Here is a 19,650-nt window from a genome sequence, read left to right as displayed (position 1 = left end):
TATTTATTTATTTATTTATTTTATTTTATTTTTTTTTTGAGATCGATCACTGTTCGTTCAGCTTTTTCATTTTAGATTTTCAATATCTAGGCTCTGAAGGTTTGTTTATAATTAAAAGTTGGAAGCAACACTTTAGTTACATCTGTAGGAAATGTAGGGTTTAGACTTTAACTTGTAAAAACCAGAAAATTGCCACACACGCTAGTACCTTTCTACATGTAAATCAAATGTTGTGTTATCTTATTTACAACATGCGTATTTATCTAATTTGATTTGTGATCCATTATTCCACTTACTGCCTTATTGAATACGTATATAAAGTGACAATCTCTCTCTTAAAAATTAACACGGGTCGATTTATATTGCACTGATTTAAGCTTCATAAAATACCACATTTCTTTGAGATACTTACATTAAATATCAAATTATCGATGTAATTGACGCTACATTCATATTTTAAGGAAAAATCTTCAAATTTGTTTTTATGTATAGATATCACTCTACAAGTTTTTTTGTCGAAAATGTAAGAAACAAAGAAGACGAGAATTAACGATGTGGTCACATTTTTGGGGATTCATGTAAGTACTACAAGTCTCCATGTCCCGCATTGGGATTCGAACCCACGATGTGAGGATAAACTTTCTTACCAATTAGTAATGTCTCTTATTGCAAATATATCAAAAAGATAATAATCAAAAAGAAATTAAGTCTTTGTTATTCAAAATAAGTACATGTAGTTCTCAAGGACTGTCTGAACTTCTGTTTTTGAATGGATTATATCCGAAAATAACATTGGAAAGTGCTTCTCAATCTAAGGTAGTACACCCTAGATAGGTCAAAATATTCCTCAAATTCAATCTTTAAAAAAAAACTTTGATATTTTGTTCTAGGATACAAAATCTCTCTCTATATGAAATATAAAGTAACTTCAACCTCACATTTTTTCCCAACATAGTTTGAAATATGGCCTATCAGACCCCTGTAAGAAGATTGTGAAATCAGACATTCGACTTGAGAATGTGCCTTATTTAAAAATTATCAATTGATCTATTGCTAACCTGTGTGATGCTTTTTATAAAGGCAACCTTTTTATTACTAAAATTCAGTAAAATATATTGATACTGGAAAATTTCAGTAAAATATTATGTAAAACTAGGACATACGTAGCCCCGGAATTAAAAATTCACATGTAAATATGCTACACTTTAAGTTCTCTTAAGAGAAAACGCATTATTCAACTTTTATTAAAAAAAAAAAAAAAAAAAAAAAAAAAAAAATCTACAGATTGATTGAAATGGATCACAGATTAAAATGTGTCAATATACGGAAAATTGAACCGATGGTTTTAGATATGTCTCACACGGTTTGGGTATGTTTCTATTTCAAATGTGCCCGATTCGTAAATTGAGACAATCTTTTGTCAATAAGACGATCCTTGCAATCAGGTTTGTCCTTGAACTAGAAATAGAGGCGAAGAGTGGGAAATATAAACTTTATGTCTTTATTAGCGCAATCATAGATGTGATCTTATAAAAGTAACCCGGTCTCTTTAAAATAAATGTAACGGAAAATATATACTTAAAAAAAAAAACATTAATTGAGACCGGGGTGACACTCGAACATAATAACTTCCACAATAAAGTAAATTGAAATAACAATGTACAGATTAACATATTAAAAATCAATTATTATTTAATTCAGCTAAAATTCGAGAAATGAATATTTACTTATTGCTAACAAATCTGAACTCTTACAAAGTTTTAAGAATAGAATTTTTGCTCGTCATCATGTACTTCTAGAAACGATTAACATAATTTAAGAATTACAAAAACTCTATCTCCCTACATAGCAGAGTTGTACTTGTTGATAAGCAAATGCTTGTATTATTTCCCTTTAGCTAACTATATTTAAAATTGTCAAAATAATAAAACATGATATAAATGCAGAAAGTGTATTTACAAGAATCCTTATTAATTGTTAAACCCAATAAGAAAATTATGAAATAAAGTTCTAAGTTGAGTGTACATTTTTAGACAAAAATAAGAAACCAAATTCTGAACTTAATTCCAAAATTAATAAAATCCGTCTTAAAAAAAATGAACGTAAATAATTTTAATACAGTACATACCTAGAAATAGAGGCGAAGAGTGGGAAATATAAACTTTATGTCTTTATTAGCGCAATCATAGATGTGATGCGCATTTCCTAACTCTTGCCCATTTTAAAGAATTAGTTCTTGAAAAAGGACCAATCAAAAATTATAACTCAGGATTTTCAGAGAACAATTAGTGAAAAGGCAATTAACGAGTAATTATAATTAAACGACAGTTACAAACAACTTTTCACTAAAACAACTCAACTTGAGTAAACAAGGTACTCGGTTATGACATCTGGTGTTTGAACAATTAATTGGTTTACACCTGTCTGACAGCAAGAAAAAATAATTACATCAAAGGTAAAAAGTGACTCAAATACAAATAGACTCAGATGCCACAATTTAAAGAAAATATACTTTGAATAGTTAAATAGAAATTATAAGACATTTCACACATTTTATACAACAACCAGAAAATAGTGTAATAATGAAAACACGTTACATATTTTAATTCTTAAGACAAAGCTATAAAACTATATTTACGCTAAAATAAGGGCTTTATATGCGACTGAATGGATTTATACAAAAAAATAAAAACAGTCAAAATCTAGGTGTGACATATATTTTGGATTCCAATGACAAAGAAGTGAAAGATTCAGTATATAACGTCACAATATTTGACCTTTGACCTCTTAATATGACCTCGACTTTTATTGTACATAAAGAATGGAGACTCCTTATATGCATGTCCAAATATCAGCCCTCTACTATTTATGGATCAAAAGTTACACTGCATTTAAGAACACACTGTTATATCGCTTTTAGACAGCATAAACACATTTTAAAATGTAAGGTCCCAAGCGACCAATATATAGAATGTCTCCAATTTTTAAAGAAAATATGACGAAAACATGTCAAAGCTTATTATTTTTCTTACAGAGATCATTGACAATATTGGGATATTATTCTCATGTAGTTTTAAAGAAATTAATTAAAATAGATTTAATGGGTGTTTTGTACTACTTAAAATGTAACATTTTTAACCTTTCCAAATGTCCACAATAGGTTTTTAGAGTCAATAGTGTGTTGTACGTAGTAATCACCATTGTATCCAGAATCAAATGAAAGGTATTCAAAAGGTAGTATGTTTGGTGATATGTCCAAAATGCCATCCTTATTACAGAAAATAAGTATTTTTTCAAGAACTGAATCTATAGCATTGATATTAAATATATCCCCAGTCGTCCCGCGTGGAGTAGTGGTTAGAGCGTTTGCTCTAGATTCGCGAAGTGAGGAGTTAATATTCATGTCGCGGGTTCGAACCCCGTGGAAACCGGTGCATCGGATGAGACCGTATAAACCGGTGTCCCGTGTCGCAGTAGGTACTGGCACGAAAAAGACCCCTCGCCACTTAATGACCTAAGTGTCGAGTAATATTAGAACAAAAATGTGTAGCCCTCTCCACCCGCAAGTGGTGGCGTCTCAATATGAGTGAAAAATTCTCGAAAAAGACGTTAAACAACTAACAAACAAACATATCCCCACTGAGCATAGCATTAACTAAAACAATGAAATAACAGAAATTGTCTATGTCGCCTGATTTTCTTAGACATTCAAAATCATTTAAAGCTTGTAAAGGATCATGTAATACTTCATCAATATTTGATTGCAGTCCTTTATATCTGCATATTAAATTACTTTTTTCCGGAAAATCAATCTTTGACATATTAAATATGCCATAAATTTTTCTTCCGTGATCAAAGTTTTCAGTTTTGTTTCAACAACGCTGTCGGAATTTATTACATTTTTGTTGATATGGAAAAGAACAAGCATTCTGAGAGTATTGCATTAGCAATACTAGTCCCCTACCGGCAAGTGTAATCTGGTTCCCGCTAAAAATTGAAAATGCCATAATTCCGTCAAAAATCAATGAAGCGGGACGAAATGCGAACTTGGTCTATAACTCCTCAAGGTTAAGTCACATGCCAAAAATCAGCTCAATATCTGCAAGCGTTTAGAAAAAAATTGCGGAAAACCCTGAAAAATTGAAATAGTCGTAATTCCGTCAAAAATCATTGAAGCCAAACAAAATGCAAACTTGATCTGTAACTCATCAAGATACACTCACATACCAAAAATCAGCTCAATATCTGCAAGCGTTTAGAAAAAAAGTCCCGAAATATGTGTGACAGCCTGACAGACAGACAGAGGGACAGCTAGACAGACAGACGGACAGACAGACATACTCGGAGGAAACCAATAGTCCCCTCCGGTTTCACCGGCAGGGGACTAATAAGTTCCGTTTTATCTTTGTTTTGAAGCTTTCTTGAAGCGTCCATAATTGGAATTTGGAAATACGTTTTTGTTATCTAAACCAAACCTATTCCAGTCTTTAAAAAAATGATGAAATAACACCTTGGACGTTTCTTGGTTTATTCCGCCATTTGTTTTTTTTTAAGCGTCGGTATATATTCATCGAAGTACCAGTTTTTTTCACACAGTCTGACAGTCGTAAAATACAATATTTATTCTGTGGTATGAGAGAGTTCCCAGTTGTTTAAACTTTGTACATGGGTATTTTTGGCATTCTTAAATCTGTAATTTTTCAGTTCTTCTTGAATATGCCGCGCTAATGTTGCTTTTCCACTCCCCCTTGTACCAAGAATCATCAATGTCCTTTTTAAGTGAGATAGTATTTGAAAGGCTGGATAGAAATTATTGTAGGTTTGTTTGATTTATTTTGTACTGATAAATTATTTTGAGGTGGGCAATTTTGGGAACTTTGAAAAAGAAAGATTAGAGAGATAACTTAGTTTCTTGTCAATCCTTTTTAATTGATTAAATTCGACGAAACACTTTTTTCTATATACCCATTTCAAATACCAAAATTTTCAAAAATAAAATTTTTAAGATATACATGTATTTGGTTGCAAGAATGCTGCATGTGTACTAATTTTACAAGATTCCTTTTTGGAGCCTTTGGTGCATTTGTCATTACTACGGCCATAGTATATAAAATTATAAGAATATCATACAATTAATCCTGAATCGTACATTGATAGTCCCTGGCCAATATGTTTGTACTAATATCGTTACAGGAATAAAATCAGTAGGATCAAACATGGAGATAACGAACAGCAATCACGCTCAAAAGTCCATAAAAAGAATACAAATTAGGAGTGACCAAATACATACCTCTTAAAACATCAAAAGTGGGATCAGATGGAGGAGTAAGCATCCCCTCCCGACCGGTCACACTCGCCATGTGCATCTTGTCATAATCGGGAAAAAGGGAAAGTCCATAGACAATTCAATGTCAACATTCGTCTTAATGATTGACTGTATCTCTGGTAAGGTCCTTGTATCGGTCTTAGGACTTGCAAAATGATGACTTTAAAGGAGACTGTTAATATTCATGTTTCATCAACTTGTTTGTCAATAACTTGCCTCGTTTAAGAAATTGTTCGTAAGTAGAGTACGCTCTTGCATATCGAATCAACGAGGAGACTTAAACCCCATATGCAGGTGATGAGGGTATATTACTACTTAAGTAAGTGAAGATGACGATAGAAAAGTTGAAGTCATCACGTTTATCATCAAGTTTTGTTGTTAGGTTACCATTAACATCTTTTTCTGGTAAAATATCCAAATACATGTTAGAAACAGATGTGTCAGACTCTGGTATTTTTTTTAAGTTCACTGGGATATATCGAGTGGACATATGAATCGAAGTTATCATTGTTAATTGATAAAACGTCGTTGATAAATGTTGAGTTGAAGGCCATAGCAATGATATATGGAGATTACGAACAGTATTCAAGATCAAACTCAATTTAAAAAATACAAGGACAAACAAGGACCTCCAAAAACATCAGAGGTGTGATCAGGTGCCATGGAGGAGTAAGCATCCCCTGCCGGCCGGTCACACCCGCCTGTGCTCCTTATCATGATTTGGAAGAACGGAAAAATCAGACAATTCAGTGTGTAAATCATGGCCTAACAATGCGTATGAAAAACACCAGTCCGCATTTGACTTGATGATAGGTGGTATTTACTGACAATGTCATTGTATCGACCATAAAAGTTTTTGAATAAATTCTGCTTCATATGAATACAAAAATAGATCTGCTAATAGTAATGGGGCGCAATTGGTACTAATTGAAATTCCGACAGATTGTTGGAAGACCTAGGCTCAGGATCATGAAAAAGACTTTGACTTAAGTCAGATTTTCAATTGGATGTTAAAGGTTTATTAATTAGTGAATAAATCTCTAAATTAGCAGATTAAAATACTGTCGTGAAGCAATATTGAAAATATTTTAATTTTAATCTGCTTGACTTCTACAACATTTTTATAAAACATAAAGATTTTGACTTAAGATCTCCAAACACTACATAGTTATTGTCAATCAGAAACTCAAACATCTTTTTAATATCAACTTCAGGATATGATAAGCACATTATTTATAGATATCTGAACAGTATAAAATACCTTTTATTTGTGTGCTGTCCTTGTGGGTGTTGTTTTGTTCATTTGAGGAAACCAGATTTTCTAAAACTGTTTCATCGTCAGCTTTTTGGTTCGCTGTAGAGACAAATCATTATATAGTTAATTTGCAACTTGATACTGAACTTCTACCGAAATATGTCTGAAATATTGCCGACTTTTCGTTAAACATTAATCAATCAATCGGTAATGAACTTATGGTCTAAAAGACTCTTTGAAACCTTGAAATCACTGAAATCATTTTTTTCTAACAGTATCGAATTCCAGTGTCCGGAAAGAAAAATTACTTGGAGAATTGGTTGTACTCTTCATTCTGTAACGCTTTGTCCTTTTTCATTTGTAGGTGCAGAGCAGGATCTTGCACAGAATTTAATGGGTAACAAACAGAGGGATCTCAAAACCATCATTAGTTATTCGGACGGCATTTAATGCCCTGTTCACACGGAGAGTTTAATTCGAATTAAACGTAAGTTACTGCGAATTAAATTTGATCAGCGTTCACACGGAAAATTTAATGCGAATTAGTTTAATTCGAATTAGTTTACTGCGCATTAAATTAAGTTGCATTAGCTCCGTGTGAACGCTAAGCGAAGTTATTATACCTCTACTGATTTTTTCCCTGTATAACATTAGATCGTTAGATGTGACTAATTCCCTAGAAATCGTTAAGAGTGGACTAACCCCCGTGTGTTAGTCAAGTAAGCTAATCCCTGCTTCGAAAGCTAATTCCCGGTTATCCGTAATCCTCTGGATTTTACTTTTACATAGGTATGATATGTGAATGGACTAATCCCCGTGTGTTAGTTCAGTGAGCTAATCCCTGCTTTGAAATCACGCTATCTGAATCCTTTAAATTTTACGTTTGTATCGATATAATAAAACAGTTAAAAGCATATCATTGAGGGAGTTAGCAAGAATCCAGTTCCCCTCGACCAGGACTATTTCCCTCGGCTTCGCCTCGGGAAATAGTCCTGGCCTTGGGGAATTGGAATCTTGCTAACTCCCTCAATGATATACTTTAACTGTATACTAATGCAAATTAAATTTTGACGCATGCGTAAGGGCAGAATTAATGCCCTGTTCACACGGAGTGTTTAATTCGCAGTAAATTGATGCGAATTAAACTAATGCGAATTAAATTGCGTTCATACGACAGCTAATGCGAAGTAAACTAATGCGAATTAAAATTTTATTTTTACTATAAGGCTATTCAGTAAGGCTATTATGACGTCATTTACAAATCACGTCACCTTATGTGGTGCAGATATACATTTGACATAATTTCATAGTGTCTGTACAGTTTTTAGTGATTAACATAGTTTTCCTTTGTTTTCCACTCAAAAATAGCACAAATACCTATATTTGACCACCGACATGTGGCATATGACTTAATTCTGCCTTTACGCATGCGTCAAAATTTAATTCGAATTAGCTTCGCTTAGCGTTCACACGGAGCTAATGCGAAGTAATTTAATTCGATTAAACTCTCTGTGTGAACAGGGCATAAGTCACAGGCCACATGTCGATGGTCAAATATGGGTACTTGTGCTATTTTTGAGTGGAAAACAAAGGAAAATTATGTTAATCACTAAAAGGTGCACAGACACTGTGACATAATGTCAAATGTATAACGTGATTTGAAAATGATATCATAATAGCCTCACTGAATAGCCATGTTGTGGAAATAATGCCCTGTTCACACGGAGAGTTTAATTTAGGAATGACTCTAATTCTTGGCCAAATTATTCGAGTATAACCTGGTTTGGGTCAGTTTACGCTTTATAATCCGCGAAGCGGATTATAAAACAGCGTAAACTGACCCAAACCAGGTTGTACTCGAATAATTTGGCCAAGAATTAGAGTCATTCCTTATAATTTAATTTTAAAATCATTAAATAACTATGGGTGTAAAATTTCGTTGCTTTTTATTAGTTTAAATTTGCCGCTCAATAATACAACCATAGTAACGGAAGTGATGGGAAGCGAGGGGAGGTAAAAACTGATACATAGGCCTAGCAGCCATGTTGTTCGTTTACATGTGGTAAGATCGAATTATTGTTTGAAGTTAAAGGTACATTTATTAAATCTGGAGTTTTCCATGAATCCCGAGGACTGTTAATGAGAGGACTGTATGGATACAGATGATTCAGCTGCTTGTCGGGGGGGGGGGGGTGTCCCCATACCAAACCAGGTTATTTAAGAAATAAACAACAATGTTAAAAAGTTCTCTGGGAAATGAACTTGGTTGGTCACGTGATCAAATCCTGTGAAGCCCGAAGGGCTTCTCAGAAGATTTGATCACGTACCAACCAAGTTCATTTCCCAGTGAACTTCTTAACATTGTTGTTTATTACTTTTATTTACATTTGAGACGAATATTCTGAATAGGACTGCATTTATTACACGAACGGCCCGCCGTATTGCTATGTTGTGACGCGCAATGACCTAGAAGTTGTTTGGTCTTGAGAGTTCGCCTCGCTCCAACATTTGAATACTTACATTGATGTTTAGCAGTCCAGTTCAGGAAATATCTGTTCATAATGAAAAAACAATGATCGCTACTGGGAATTATCTTACTATTATTGTACGAGTTCTTTATATATAAAGTCAAAAGCGGTGCTATCGTCTTCAGTTTACATACCTTCAAAGGAATTTCGGGTTAAAGAGGTAAGCGTGATTTTAGGCTAATTAGAAACATTCTTCACACCGAAGAAAGATCTAACGATCATTTGTTGAACGAAAAAAAAATATATGTGTCAATAATTTTATCTTTTTCATCGCTTTGACGGTTCAGAAGTTCCGAAACCAGTGTCACTGTGACAGAAATATGTAGACAAGATATCGTCTCGCTGTGTGATTCGGTCACGCCATGACCTCTGACCCCCTAATAAGTTCATACAGAATTGAACATATTTTCTCTTCTATAGGTTCATCTAAGAAAAATATTTGCAAATGTAAATAAACAGAATTATTTACATTTGCAAATATTTTTCTTAGATGAACCTATAGAAGAGAAAATATGTTCAATTCTGTATGAACTTATTAGGGGGTCAGAGGTCATGGCGTGACCGAATCACACAGCGAGACGATATCTTGTCTACATATTTCTGTCACAGTGACACTGGTTTCGGAACTTCTGAACCGTCAAAGCGATGAAAAAGATAAAATTATTGACACATATATTTTTTTTTCGTTCAACAAATGATCGTTAGATCTTTCTTCGGTGTGAAGAATGTTTCTAATTAGCCTAAAATCACGCTTACCTCTTTAACCCGAAATTCCTTTGAAGGTATGTAAACTGAAGACGATAGCACCGCTTTTGACTTTATATATAAAGAACTCGTACAATAATAGTAAGATAATTCCCAGTAGCGATCATTGTTTTTTCATTATGAACAGATATTTCCTGAACTGGACTGCTAAACATCAATGTAAGTATTCAAATGTTGGAGCGAGGCGAACTCTCAAGACCAAACAACTTCTAGGTCATTGCGCGTCACAACATAGCAATACGGCGGGCCGTTCGTGTAATAAATGCAGTCCTATTCAGAATATTCGTCTCAAATGTAAATAAAAGTAATAAACAACAATGTTAAGAAGTTCACTGGGAAATGAACTTGGTTGGTACGTGATCAAATCTTCTGAGAAGCCCTTCGGGCTTCACAGGATTTGATCACGTGACCAACCAAGTTCATTTCCCAGAGAACTTTTTAACATTGTTGTTTATTTCTTAAATAATTTGTGTTCCTTTTTGGATATTAACCAGTCAGAGGCTAGAATACAAACAAAATTAAATTATTTCGAATTAAACGTAAGTTACTGCGAATTAAATTTGATCCGCGTTCACACAGAGAATTTAATGCGAATTAGTTTAATTTGAATTAGTTTACTGCGCATTAAATTACTTCGCATTAGCTCCGTGTGAACGCTAAGCGAAGCTAATTCGAATTAAATTTTGACGCATGCGTAAAGGCAGAATTAAGTCATATGCCACATGTCGGTGGTCAAATATAGGTATTTGTGCTATTTTTGAGTGGAAAACAAAGGAAAACTATGTTAATCAATAAAAACTGTACAGACACTATGGAATTATGTCAAATGTATATCTGCTCCACATAAGGTGACGTGATTTGCAAATGACGTCATAATAGCCTTACTGAATAGCCTTATAGTAGAAATAAAATTTTAATTCGCATTAGTTTACTTCGCATTAGCTGTCGTATGAACGCAATTTAATTCGCATTAGTTTAATTCGCATCATTTTACTTCGCATTAATTTACTGCGAATTAAACTCTCCGTGTGAACAGGGCATAAGTCTCGATGTGTTTGGCACCATTGATCCCATAGAGAATCCTATTCCGCTAATCTAGATATTGCCATTGCCCTTGTTAAGATATTAGAAGTGCGAATTCAACACTGTTTCAAAGATTAAAAAATGGTTGTACAGCTATTGGTAATATGATACTTCACGTGAAACGCACACGAAGGTTTTTGACGCAATTCAACTCGTTACACAGTCTACTTGGTATGCACAAGTTGGTACAAGGCATTTTAGGGGAGATTCTTTCAAGGCCTGATTTAATTCAATAAAACGATGCACATCTAGATTCAAAGGTCTATTAGTAAACTGAAGCTGTTTTTCAGATCATCCTAGTTCTCGTTTGGTTTATTTATAAATTTAAGGTCATAACAATGAAACTGCATGTCCTTTTGATGCCCTGTTGACAGGTGACACCAGCTGTGAGTTATACATGTATATAATGATCAGGTAGACGGAATAATCCTTAGTCAAATTTAGTTTAAAATACAATGGCTAACAATTAGTATGAAATGTATTTGTCAAATGTCTTTCTATGTTTTTACGTCTTTTAAAATGTGTTTTAAAATTGTTCGTATGTAGAGCATGCTCCTGCGTATCGAATAAGATGGGAGACGTAAACACTATATGTAGATGATTGTGGAATATTACTACATAAATAAAGTTGACGAGGAGAAGCTGGAGTCAACAATTTCTAAAACGAGGCAAGCTATTGACAAATAAGTTGATTATACAAGGATATCAACAGTCTCCTTTAAAATCAGCATTTCACAAATTCTATGGCCAATACAATGACCTTGTCAGCAAATACAATCTATTGTTAAGTCGAATGTTAATTGACTTTTTTCATACAAATTGTTTGACCATTATTTTCACGCTGAATTGTTTGGGAATTTTTCTGTTTGCTCTATCATGACAAGAAGCACACAGCAGGTGAGACCGATGGACAGAGGCTGCTTACTCCTTCATGGACCTGATCCAATCTCTAATGTTTTAGAGTTCTGTGTTTGCTCTGTTCCCAGTTTGTGTTTTTCCAATGAACTTAAGCTTTTGAGCTTGGTTACTTTTCGTTATCTTCATATTTCATGAAGGAAAAAGGAATTTCTGGAACATGACAGTATTCGTATACCTTTTTGCAGTCTGTGCCTTCTTTTACAGGAAATGAACATAGCAAGGCCAACAATAGCCAAGCCAATAATCCCTATACATAGCACAATGGTGTATGTTGTGGCGCTTGTCTCTTCCGTTTGGTTCTCGGTTATATCACTGTGTGTTGAACTTAATACCGAAAGGGGAGTGGTATATATTCTGTAAAATAATTTGTACAGTAAGAACAATCGTCAATTTTATATATAACGGATCAATCACTCCTTCAGAAAGGTTGACAAAATTTACCTTTGAAAAGGAACACATCCTAAGTCTGGAATAAATAAAACATAAAATAAATAATATAATTTCAAAAATAAATTCAACTTTTGTTTTTTCAGGTAGGCACTTATGGGCCATCAATCTGAAGAAGATTTAAGTCATTTCGCATTTAAAGTATGTAATGTAATTACCGATCGTAAGATATCAGATTAATTTCAGCTTAATATTTATATCTTTAAGAAGGAAAATATTACATTTGAAAAGATCGCTGGAGAGGAATGAAACTGGTGGACATTGTCCTCTATTAGACTGACAGGCGGCATAGTTAAGTTTGGACGCTCCAGTATTGTATTCCGGACAGTTACCTGGAGAAAATGTTTATGTTAACAACAACAACAATAACAACAACAAAAAAGAATAGAAAGACAGAAGATACTCCCTCTCTCCCTGTCCTATTTACTTATATGCTTTTAGAAAGATTTTCAAAAATATTTTTTGTGAGTTTGGATGGAAATTTACAAAAAAGTAACAAAAGATTTTTCCCCTTAGATTTATAACATGCTGGACGAGTATTTCATCATCTATATACAATTCTATTTTATAAAGGTTTAAAAAATTACTTGCAATTATACTGCAAGTAAATAAATTGTATAATTCATCTTACTCGAAAGTTGTTAAACAGATCTGTGTCTTTTGTAGATTTGTCAAAAGTAAAGATCTACAGAAACATTCATTTCACTTAGACCTAAACCTGACAACCCAGAATAAGATGAAACTTTTAATATGGGTAAAATTTTTCTCCATTTAGAATGTTTGCTTAAAGTGATATATCTTTGTAGGTTGAGAATTTTTTTTTTTAAAAATTACCTGCAGGTACCCAAATTGAATGTTTACAAATCTCAACAACTTCGCCCTTCTCATTGTACAAACAGTGATACAAATCTTGAGATATACAGTTGGAAGCTCTGTCCTTCTGTTCAGCAAAAGTTTGAGGACAGCTTAATCCACGAATGGTGGTGCATTGGATAAGAAGAAGAAATAAACCTGACAACAATTGACCAATTATTAAAATTACATGTCGAACACTAAAATTTTATCACTACATTAAAATTTATATACATCTATATTATATATACAAGGAACTTCTTTCAACAGTTACAAAAATACTGTAAATCAACTTTTATTTGCGACGACTTTTCTGTGCCGTACAACAGTTTGAATTCTACATAAATACACATATAAAATGTTTGCGACAAGAAATAGTTAGGAGTACAATAATTAAGGTCGCAAAACTCACGAATATAATTCCTCGCATGCGAATAAAAGTATTTACGGTATTTTCTAGTGATATTATATACAGGGAAAATTGGTTTGCTCAATTTTTACATAAAATTTACATGACATCGCATAAGCACTTTTCCTTGTCTATAGTCTTGAATTCATATGATGCCCAAAAATCATTCAAAGATTCGTGCAATCATTAAATATTAGAAATTAAACAAGATCAAAGAATGAAACATTTCAGATCGACTCTTCACAACTATTGCTGCGAACTTTGATTTACAAAGCGGTCTGGTGTTGTATTGATACTTTTACATTTTAACGGATATTTTCAATGTTTATTTATATAAATCATCAAAAATTTGGTTTTTTGGAGGAAAGTGGTGAAGTTAGTAGAATAAACCATAGATAAAAACAGTAAAATGCACTTTTTTTCTCTCCTTTTGACCATTCACACAATAGGAATTAGACTTACCATAGTAAAACATTTTTTTTAAATGTGTCGAAAAAAAGGTTATTGAAGCAAATTTCCTGGATTTTGTTCCTAAAAATAATTTTTAGCGTGTTTTGTTGTGAAATGATTTGGTCTCTTGTATCTAGACATAGTTCGAGATTTCTAACACAGAAACCTCTATTACCAAAATGACAAATTCGGTAGACTTTTTTAATAGTATGACGTTGTTAACAATGTATCAGCATTACCGTGCACTAAGGATCGAGAGATGATACACATACACACACACACACACACACACACAAAAGATGCCTGGATTTTCTGCAATCATCCTTATAGATCTGTACAACTTTTTAGCACTTTCTGGGACATATTTATGAAACTTAAAATTAATTATTACAAGTTAAAATATATGCGGTTGAACCTAATCATTGTAATTATATATAAACGAACCGTATTAAAAGTCCATTTAAACCATACAAATAGTGAAGAGCCAACACGGACCTCTTAAAACAGAGATGGGATAAGAAGCCATTAAGGTGTAAATATCCCTTGTCCATCGGTCACACCCGCTGTGAATCCCTTCATGGTTGGGTAAATGGACAAAACCGTAGACAAGTTAGTGTGAAAATAATGGACTAAAAATTGCATTGAAGGAGTTATTCAACATTCGGCCTAAAAACAGATTGTATCTGCAAACAATGTCATTGTATCGACCAAAGAATTTGCAAAATGTTGACTTTAAACGAGATTGTCGATATCCTTGTATTATCAACTTATTTGTCAATAGAAAACACATATCATTATAGATATCATCTCAGGACAGATCACAGGTAATTATAAGTTATTATAAAGGACCATTCTATATGAGACCGTTTTGCGGCCTACAATGACTTCAAATTTTCAAGTGGTGTTTTTCCTTTAAAAACTGCATGAATCAGTAGGCTAATGATCCAATTTAATGATAAATGTTGACTGGTTAATAATGCTATAGTATTTGTTATGATATAAGGTCACAAAGTAATGTACTATTGGTCCATATTAGCATTAGGATAATAGGAAAACTCAAGAGGGTGGGTGCGTTAGGTAAGTTCTACACATGTCATAACCACCTTTAACCAACTCCAAAATTAAGAGGTAAACTTCTTATAAACATAAAAATTGACTACCAGATTATGAAGTTGGTTAAAGGTGATTATGACATGTAAATAAAGATTCTTCGCTTTATTTTTATGATATTTACAGGAAAATCTAATAAATGAAAATGAAGGCCATCAGCTTATATAGATTATTTTATATTATAAACTTTCAGCTAGAGTACAACTTTCAGCTAGAGTACATGTTTCTGTTGAATAAACAAAAAATGTCAGTCATGCATTTTCATTCAAAAAATGTCAATTTTTACCCCCCCCCCCCCCCCAATCTAAAATCAAAGGACTGGAAAGACCGGATGTATGAAATTACACGTGAAGACAATTCTCATTGAACTGTCTGCAAGAAATTAAGAAGAAAATACTTTTTTACAAACTAAGGTGTGAATATAAGCTATTAATGATAAACATTTTTATTATTATTATAGTTTAGTTTATTTATGCTATATTTTTGTATATATTCCCTAGGAGTACCGCATATCTGTCATTGCTAGAAATAGTTAAAGCTATCTTTATTGTATAGTGGGAAGATACATTTGCCATTGTGTCATTAACTTATTTTTCTATAGGTACACATGTAAATTTTATAGATAGGGAATTACTGATGGGATGGTTTCATAATGGGAATTCTCTGCTCAACCTTTCAGAAGGACCCTCATATTTTTTTTCCATATGAGTGACATAGGATCGAAGTATTTTGTTTTACCTGGGCGTTGGTAAGACTCAATTTATTAGGATTTCATGAAGCAACACACATTTTTGGTAGTGTTATTAGCTACAAGAACAACAGTTTTGTCTTAAAAAATTAAATACCAAGGGGAAGAGGGATTCTCTAAAGTCACATGTGACTCATAATTGAATGTTGCTTTACGCCTTTTTAGAATTTTTCACCCAGACAAAGAGATTATCCGCTTTAGGTGAAGTGTCATAATTTTGAATTATGCTTGGTGCTTCGTTATTGACGGGACCTCAGTCTACGCGAAAGTCTTAGGTGATCGATGTTGAAAAACAAACATCAGAATCATAAAACAGAATAGTTAAAGTTACATAAAATTTTGTTTTAAAGTGATTTTATCGTAGGCCGGAAAATGACCTTATAGAGAATCATTCTTTAGCTACGTATATATTATAAATCTTCAAAAAGCATACTTCTTGAATTTAAAATGTGGAATATTATTATATCGGAAGAAGAATATAAAATCGGTATCTCAAACTGTGACACTACATAAACACCAATACCTGAAACAATGATGCATATGCATTATTAATTTTCTGTACTTAGTTGGGTTTTTTAAATTTCATTTCACTTACCGGTATGCAGAAATCCATACAGCTAACAGTTATTGCAAAAAAAATCAAATAAACTTACCAATAAATATTTGGGGAGGTGTGTAGGGCATTATGGCACGATAACATACTGATTAATAAATTGTAGCAAGTTATCAAAACACATATTTGTATATACTTTGTTGCTCAGACTAAAATCTAGAAGATACTTTATCACTTCCGATATCTTTATAACTCATTCAGAGACTTAAAAACGCGTAATTGACGTCTGATTTAAATTAACTCCATTTTTTAAGTCTCAAATACAAAACGTTTTTAGTAATTGCTACAAGTAAGGGGATTGTCTAAAATCTCTTTTTTGTACAAAATCAGAAAAATATTTTTACAGATCAGAATACGATACATTAATACACAACTATAAGATGACAACAGTGCGTATATGTAGCATTTACATTACTTGACTAAGTTTGTGTAAAGTTAACGTGCCGTCTATAGGCATTTTAAAGTGAAATATGGAAATAACGAACAGTAATCAAGTTCAAAAGTCCATTGAAACAATACAAATTGAAAGCAAAGCAAACACGGACCTCTTAAAACATCAGAGGTAGGATCAGGTGCCATGAGGGAGTGAGCATCCCCTGTCGACCGGTTACCGGTCATTAGTATGAAAAACATCAGTCAGCATTTGACTTAATGATAGATTGTATTTGCTGACAAGGTTTTTGTATCAACGATAAAATTTGCGAAATGAAGACTTCAAATGAAACATTTGATATCCTTGTTTGTCAATAGCTTGTCTCGATTTAGAAATCCAAACTGTTTTGTACGCAGAGCATGTACTTATCGAATCAACTTGGAGGTATAAACCCCATATGCAGGTGATAAGGGTATATTGTTATTTTTTAACCATTCACTTCCGTAGCTACAATATACTGCACACTAGACTTCGACACATTTGTGTGCTAAACGTTGATCTTTATAGGTGTAACATAATATCGAATCCATTATGCTCTTGTGGTAAGGTAGAAGACACACACCATTATTTTTATGCCCCGGGATCGAAAGATCCCGGGGGTATATTGTTTTTGTCCTGTCTGTCTGTTTGTCTGTCTGTTGTCAACTTTAAACTTGCCCATAACTTTTGGTTGGTTGGAGGTATGACTTTCATATTTCACATGTGTATTCCTTGTGACAAGACCTTTCTTTTAGTACCATCATATTTGACCTTTTGACCTTGACCTTGGAGTTTGACCCACTTTTGCAAAATTTTGAGACTTTAACCTTGGCCATAACTTCTGAACAGTTAGTGCTTGGGGTTTCAAACTTCACATGTGTATTTTTTGTGACAAGGCCTTCCTTTGGATACCAACCACTTCGACCTTTTGACCTTGACCTTGGAGTTTGACCTACTTTCGAAAAACTTTAACCTTGGTCATAACTTCACTCAGTATCTGAAAATGAGTATCTCTTTTCTATTGTTCATTGTTATGTTCAGCTTTCTGGTAAATAAAAAGGATTGTGCTTATACTTAAAATGTGTATAGAAAATAATTTAGCAGTATATATTTCTATATTTCTATCTTGTGAGTTAATTTACTCTGTACATAATGTTGGACACGTCTAATTCATTTTTTGTGATATTACATGTAGGGAGAGGGCGAATTAAGTTTTTAGAACTTGTGCACAATCCCATTGTATATATTTAATACAATAAAATATTTAAACCGTAGGTAGCATGAACTTAATGGGTTTTTATCTGTTGGTTTTTATCAAATATGTAAAAAAAAAAAAAAAAAAAAAAATATCATCATCAGGTAGTGTAAATTCAAAGTTTTATTCACAAATTTCAGTTGTGAATATATAAGAAAAAATTTTAAAAGTCTTCTAAAAAACAGCAAAGCTATGATTATCCATATTTATATGGAAGCTTTCGTAGGTAGGGTAGGCTTTCGTAGGTAGGGTAGACTCAATTTTGTTAACATCATGATCCTTGGGGATAGGGTCGGGTCACACTCTGCGATCAAAGATCTACATGGAATAAAATAGGATAAAATCTTTAAAAAATCTTCTCAAGAACAGCAAAGTCAAGATTAGTCATATTTACGAAGGTCGTATAATAAGTAATGCAAAATGCGATCTAAAATTAAATAAGAAAAGCACAAGAAGCAGTTTCTTTGTATGATTTTAATTCCTCAAAATATTTTCTGTTAACCTTTACATATGAATATGATGGTGATCATTATTAAAAACGCCTTTTAGAGTTCGTTCTGTTTATTGTATAGTTAAATAATATTGCCCTGAAATATATAACAACAATATTGAGAATATCATAAAATCATTAATGCACAATCCAATATTATACACAATACTGCATAACGGGAGATAACTCTTACATTCATTAAATATAACCAAACACTCCATTTTTATTAATACTTTGTGCATATATAATTAAAAATACTTTACAACAAAATAATTATATATATTACTATACTATTTTCATAGGCATTATATACCTTTTGTAAATAAACAATAGATCGTAAAAAAACAAAAGCATACCATTCTGATGGAATAGGCAAGCTCTCGCATCATATTAAATGCATCTATATTATAAATGGCTGGGAGTCCACATGATAACTATAAGTCATAGTCTTTATATAATTCTCTTATCATAAATAAATATTTACATATTTTCTGGACCATAAAATACACTTGCTTTAATGCTAATAGCTAATAAAAATTTGACTTCCAAAATATCTTTCTTACTGTGCAAAAGTGATATGGAAATCAATATTGCCAAATTACAGGTTTCACAATTAATTGAACTATATTATAGATATGTTAAAATTAGTAAATAAATATTAGCTAACCATAAGATGAAGATATTGTCACAGCCAGTTGGTCAAATTTGTAAGATACAATATCAACATGACCTCTCTGCAGAATATCTGGACAAAGAGTGACCAGGAAAACCAAGGATATTTGGAGCGAATTTGACAAACGAATAAAACCCAAGAACACAAAACTAAAACCCAATAGAAACAGAGAACTTATGGTACTTATGACCAGAACCTTAATTATGACCCTTAAGGCAAATAACAGGGTAGTACTGCATGTTACATCTGAGTGACCATTAAACTTATTTAATAATCTGAAATAAAATATATACAAATAGAATACATTTTGATATTT

At 32.8% G+C, this 19,650-nt stretch overlaps 1 protein-coding gene across 1 annotated transcript; it reads right to left on the bottom strand.

Moving 5' to 3' along the window:
• Positions 1-6,555: 6,555 nt before the first annotated feature.
• Positions 6,556-16,575, bottom strand: LOC133197025 (uncharacterized). The gene is made up of 5 exons (XM_061332865.1): positions 16,545-16,575; positions 12,544-12,654; positions 12,317-12,341; positions 12,051-12,229; positions 6,556-6,680 (listed from the first exon to the last, which is right to left on the bottom strand). Exons 1-5 carry the CDS (start codon positions 16,573-16,575, stop codon positions 6,556-6,558), a joined length of 471 nt encoding a protein of 156 aa, XP_061188849.1.
• Positions 16,576-19,650: the final 3,075 nt, after the last annotated feature.

This window comes from Saccostrea echinata, unplaced genomic scaffold, assembly GCF_033153115.1.
Source record: "Saccostrea echinata isolate AGI-Se365-2 ecotype Australia unplaced genomic scaffold, CSIRO_AGI_Sech_v1 ptg000030l, whole genome shotgun sequence".
In the NCBI taxonomy this organism is placed as follows: Eukaryota; Metazoa; Mollusca; class Bivalvia; order Ostreida; family Ostreidae; genus Saccostrea; species Saccostrea echinata.
This window is presented reverse-complemented; position numbering and strand designations above follow the sequence as displayed.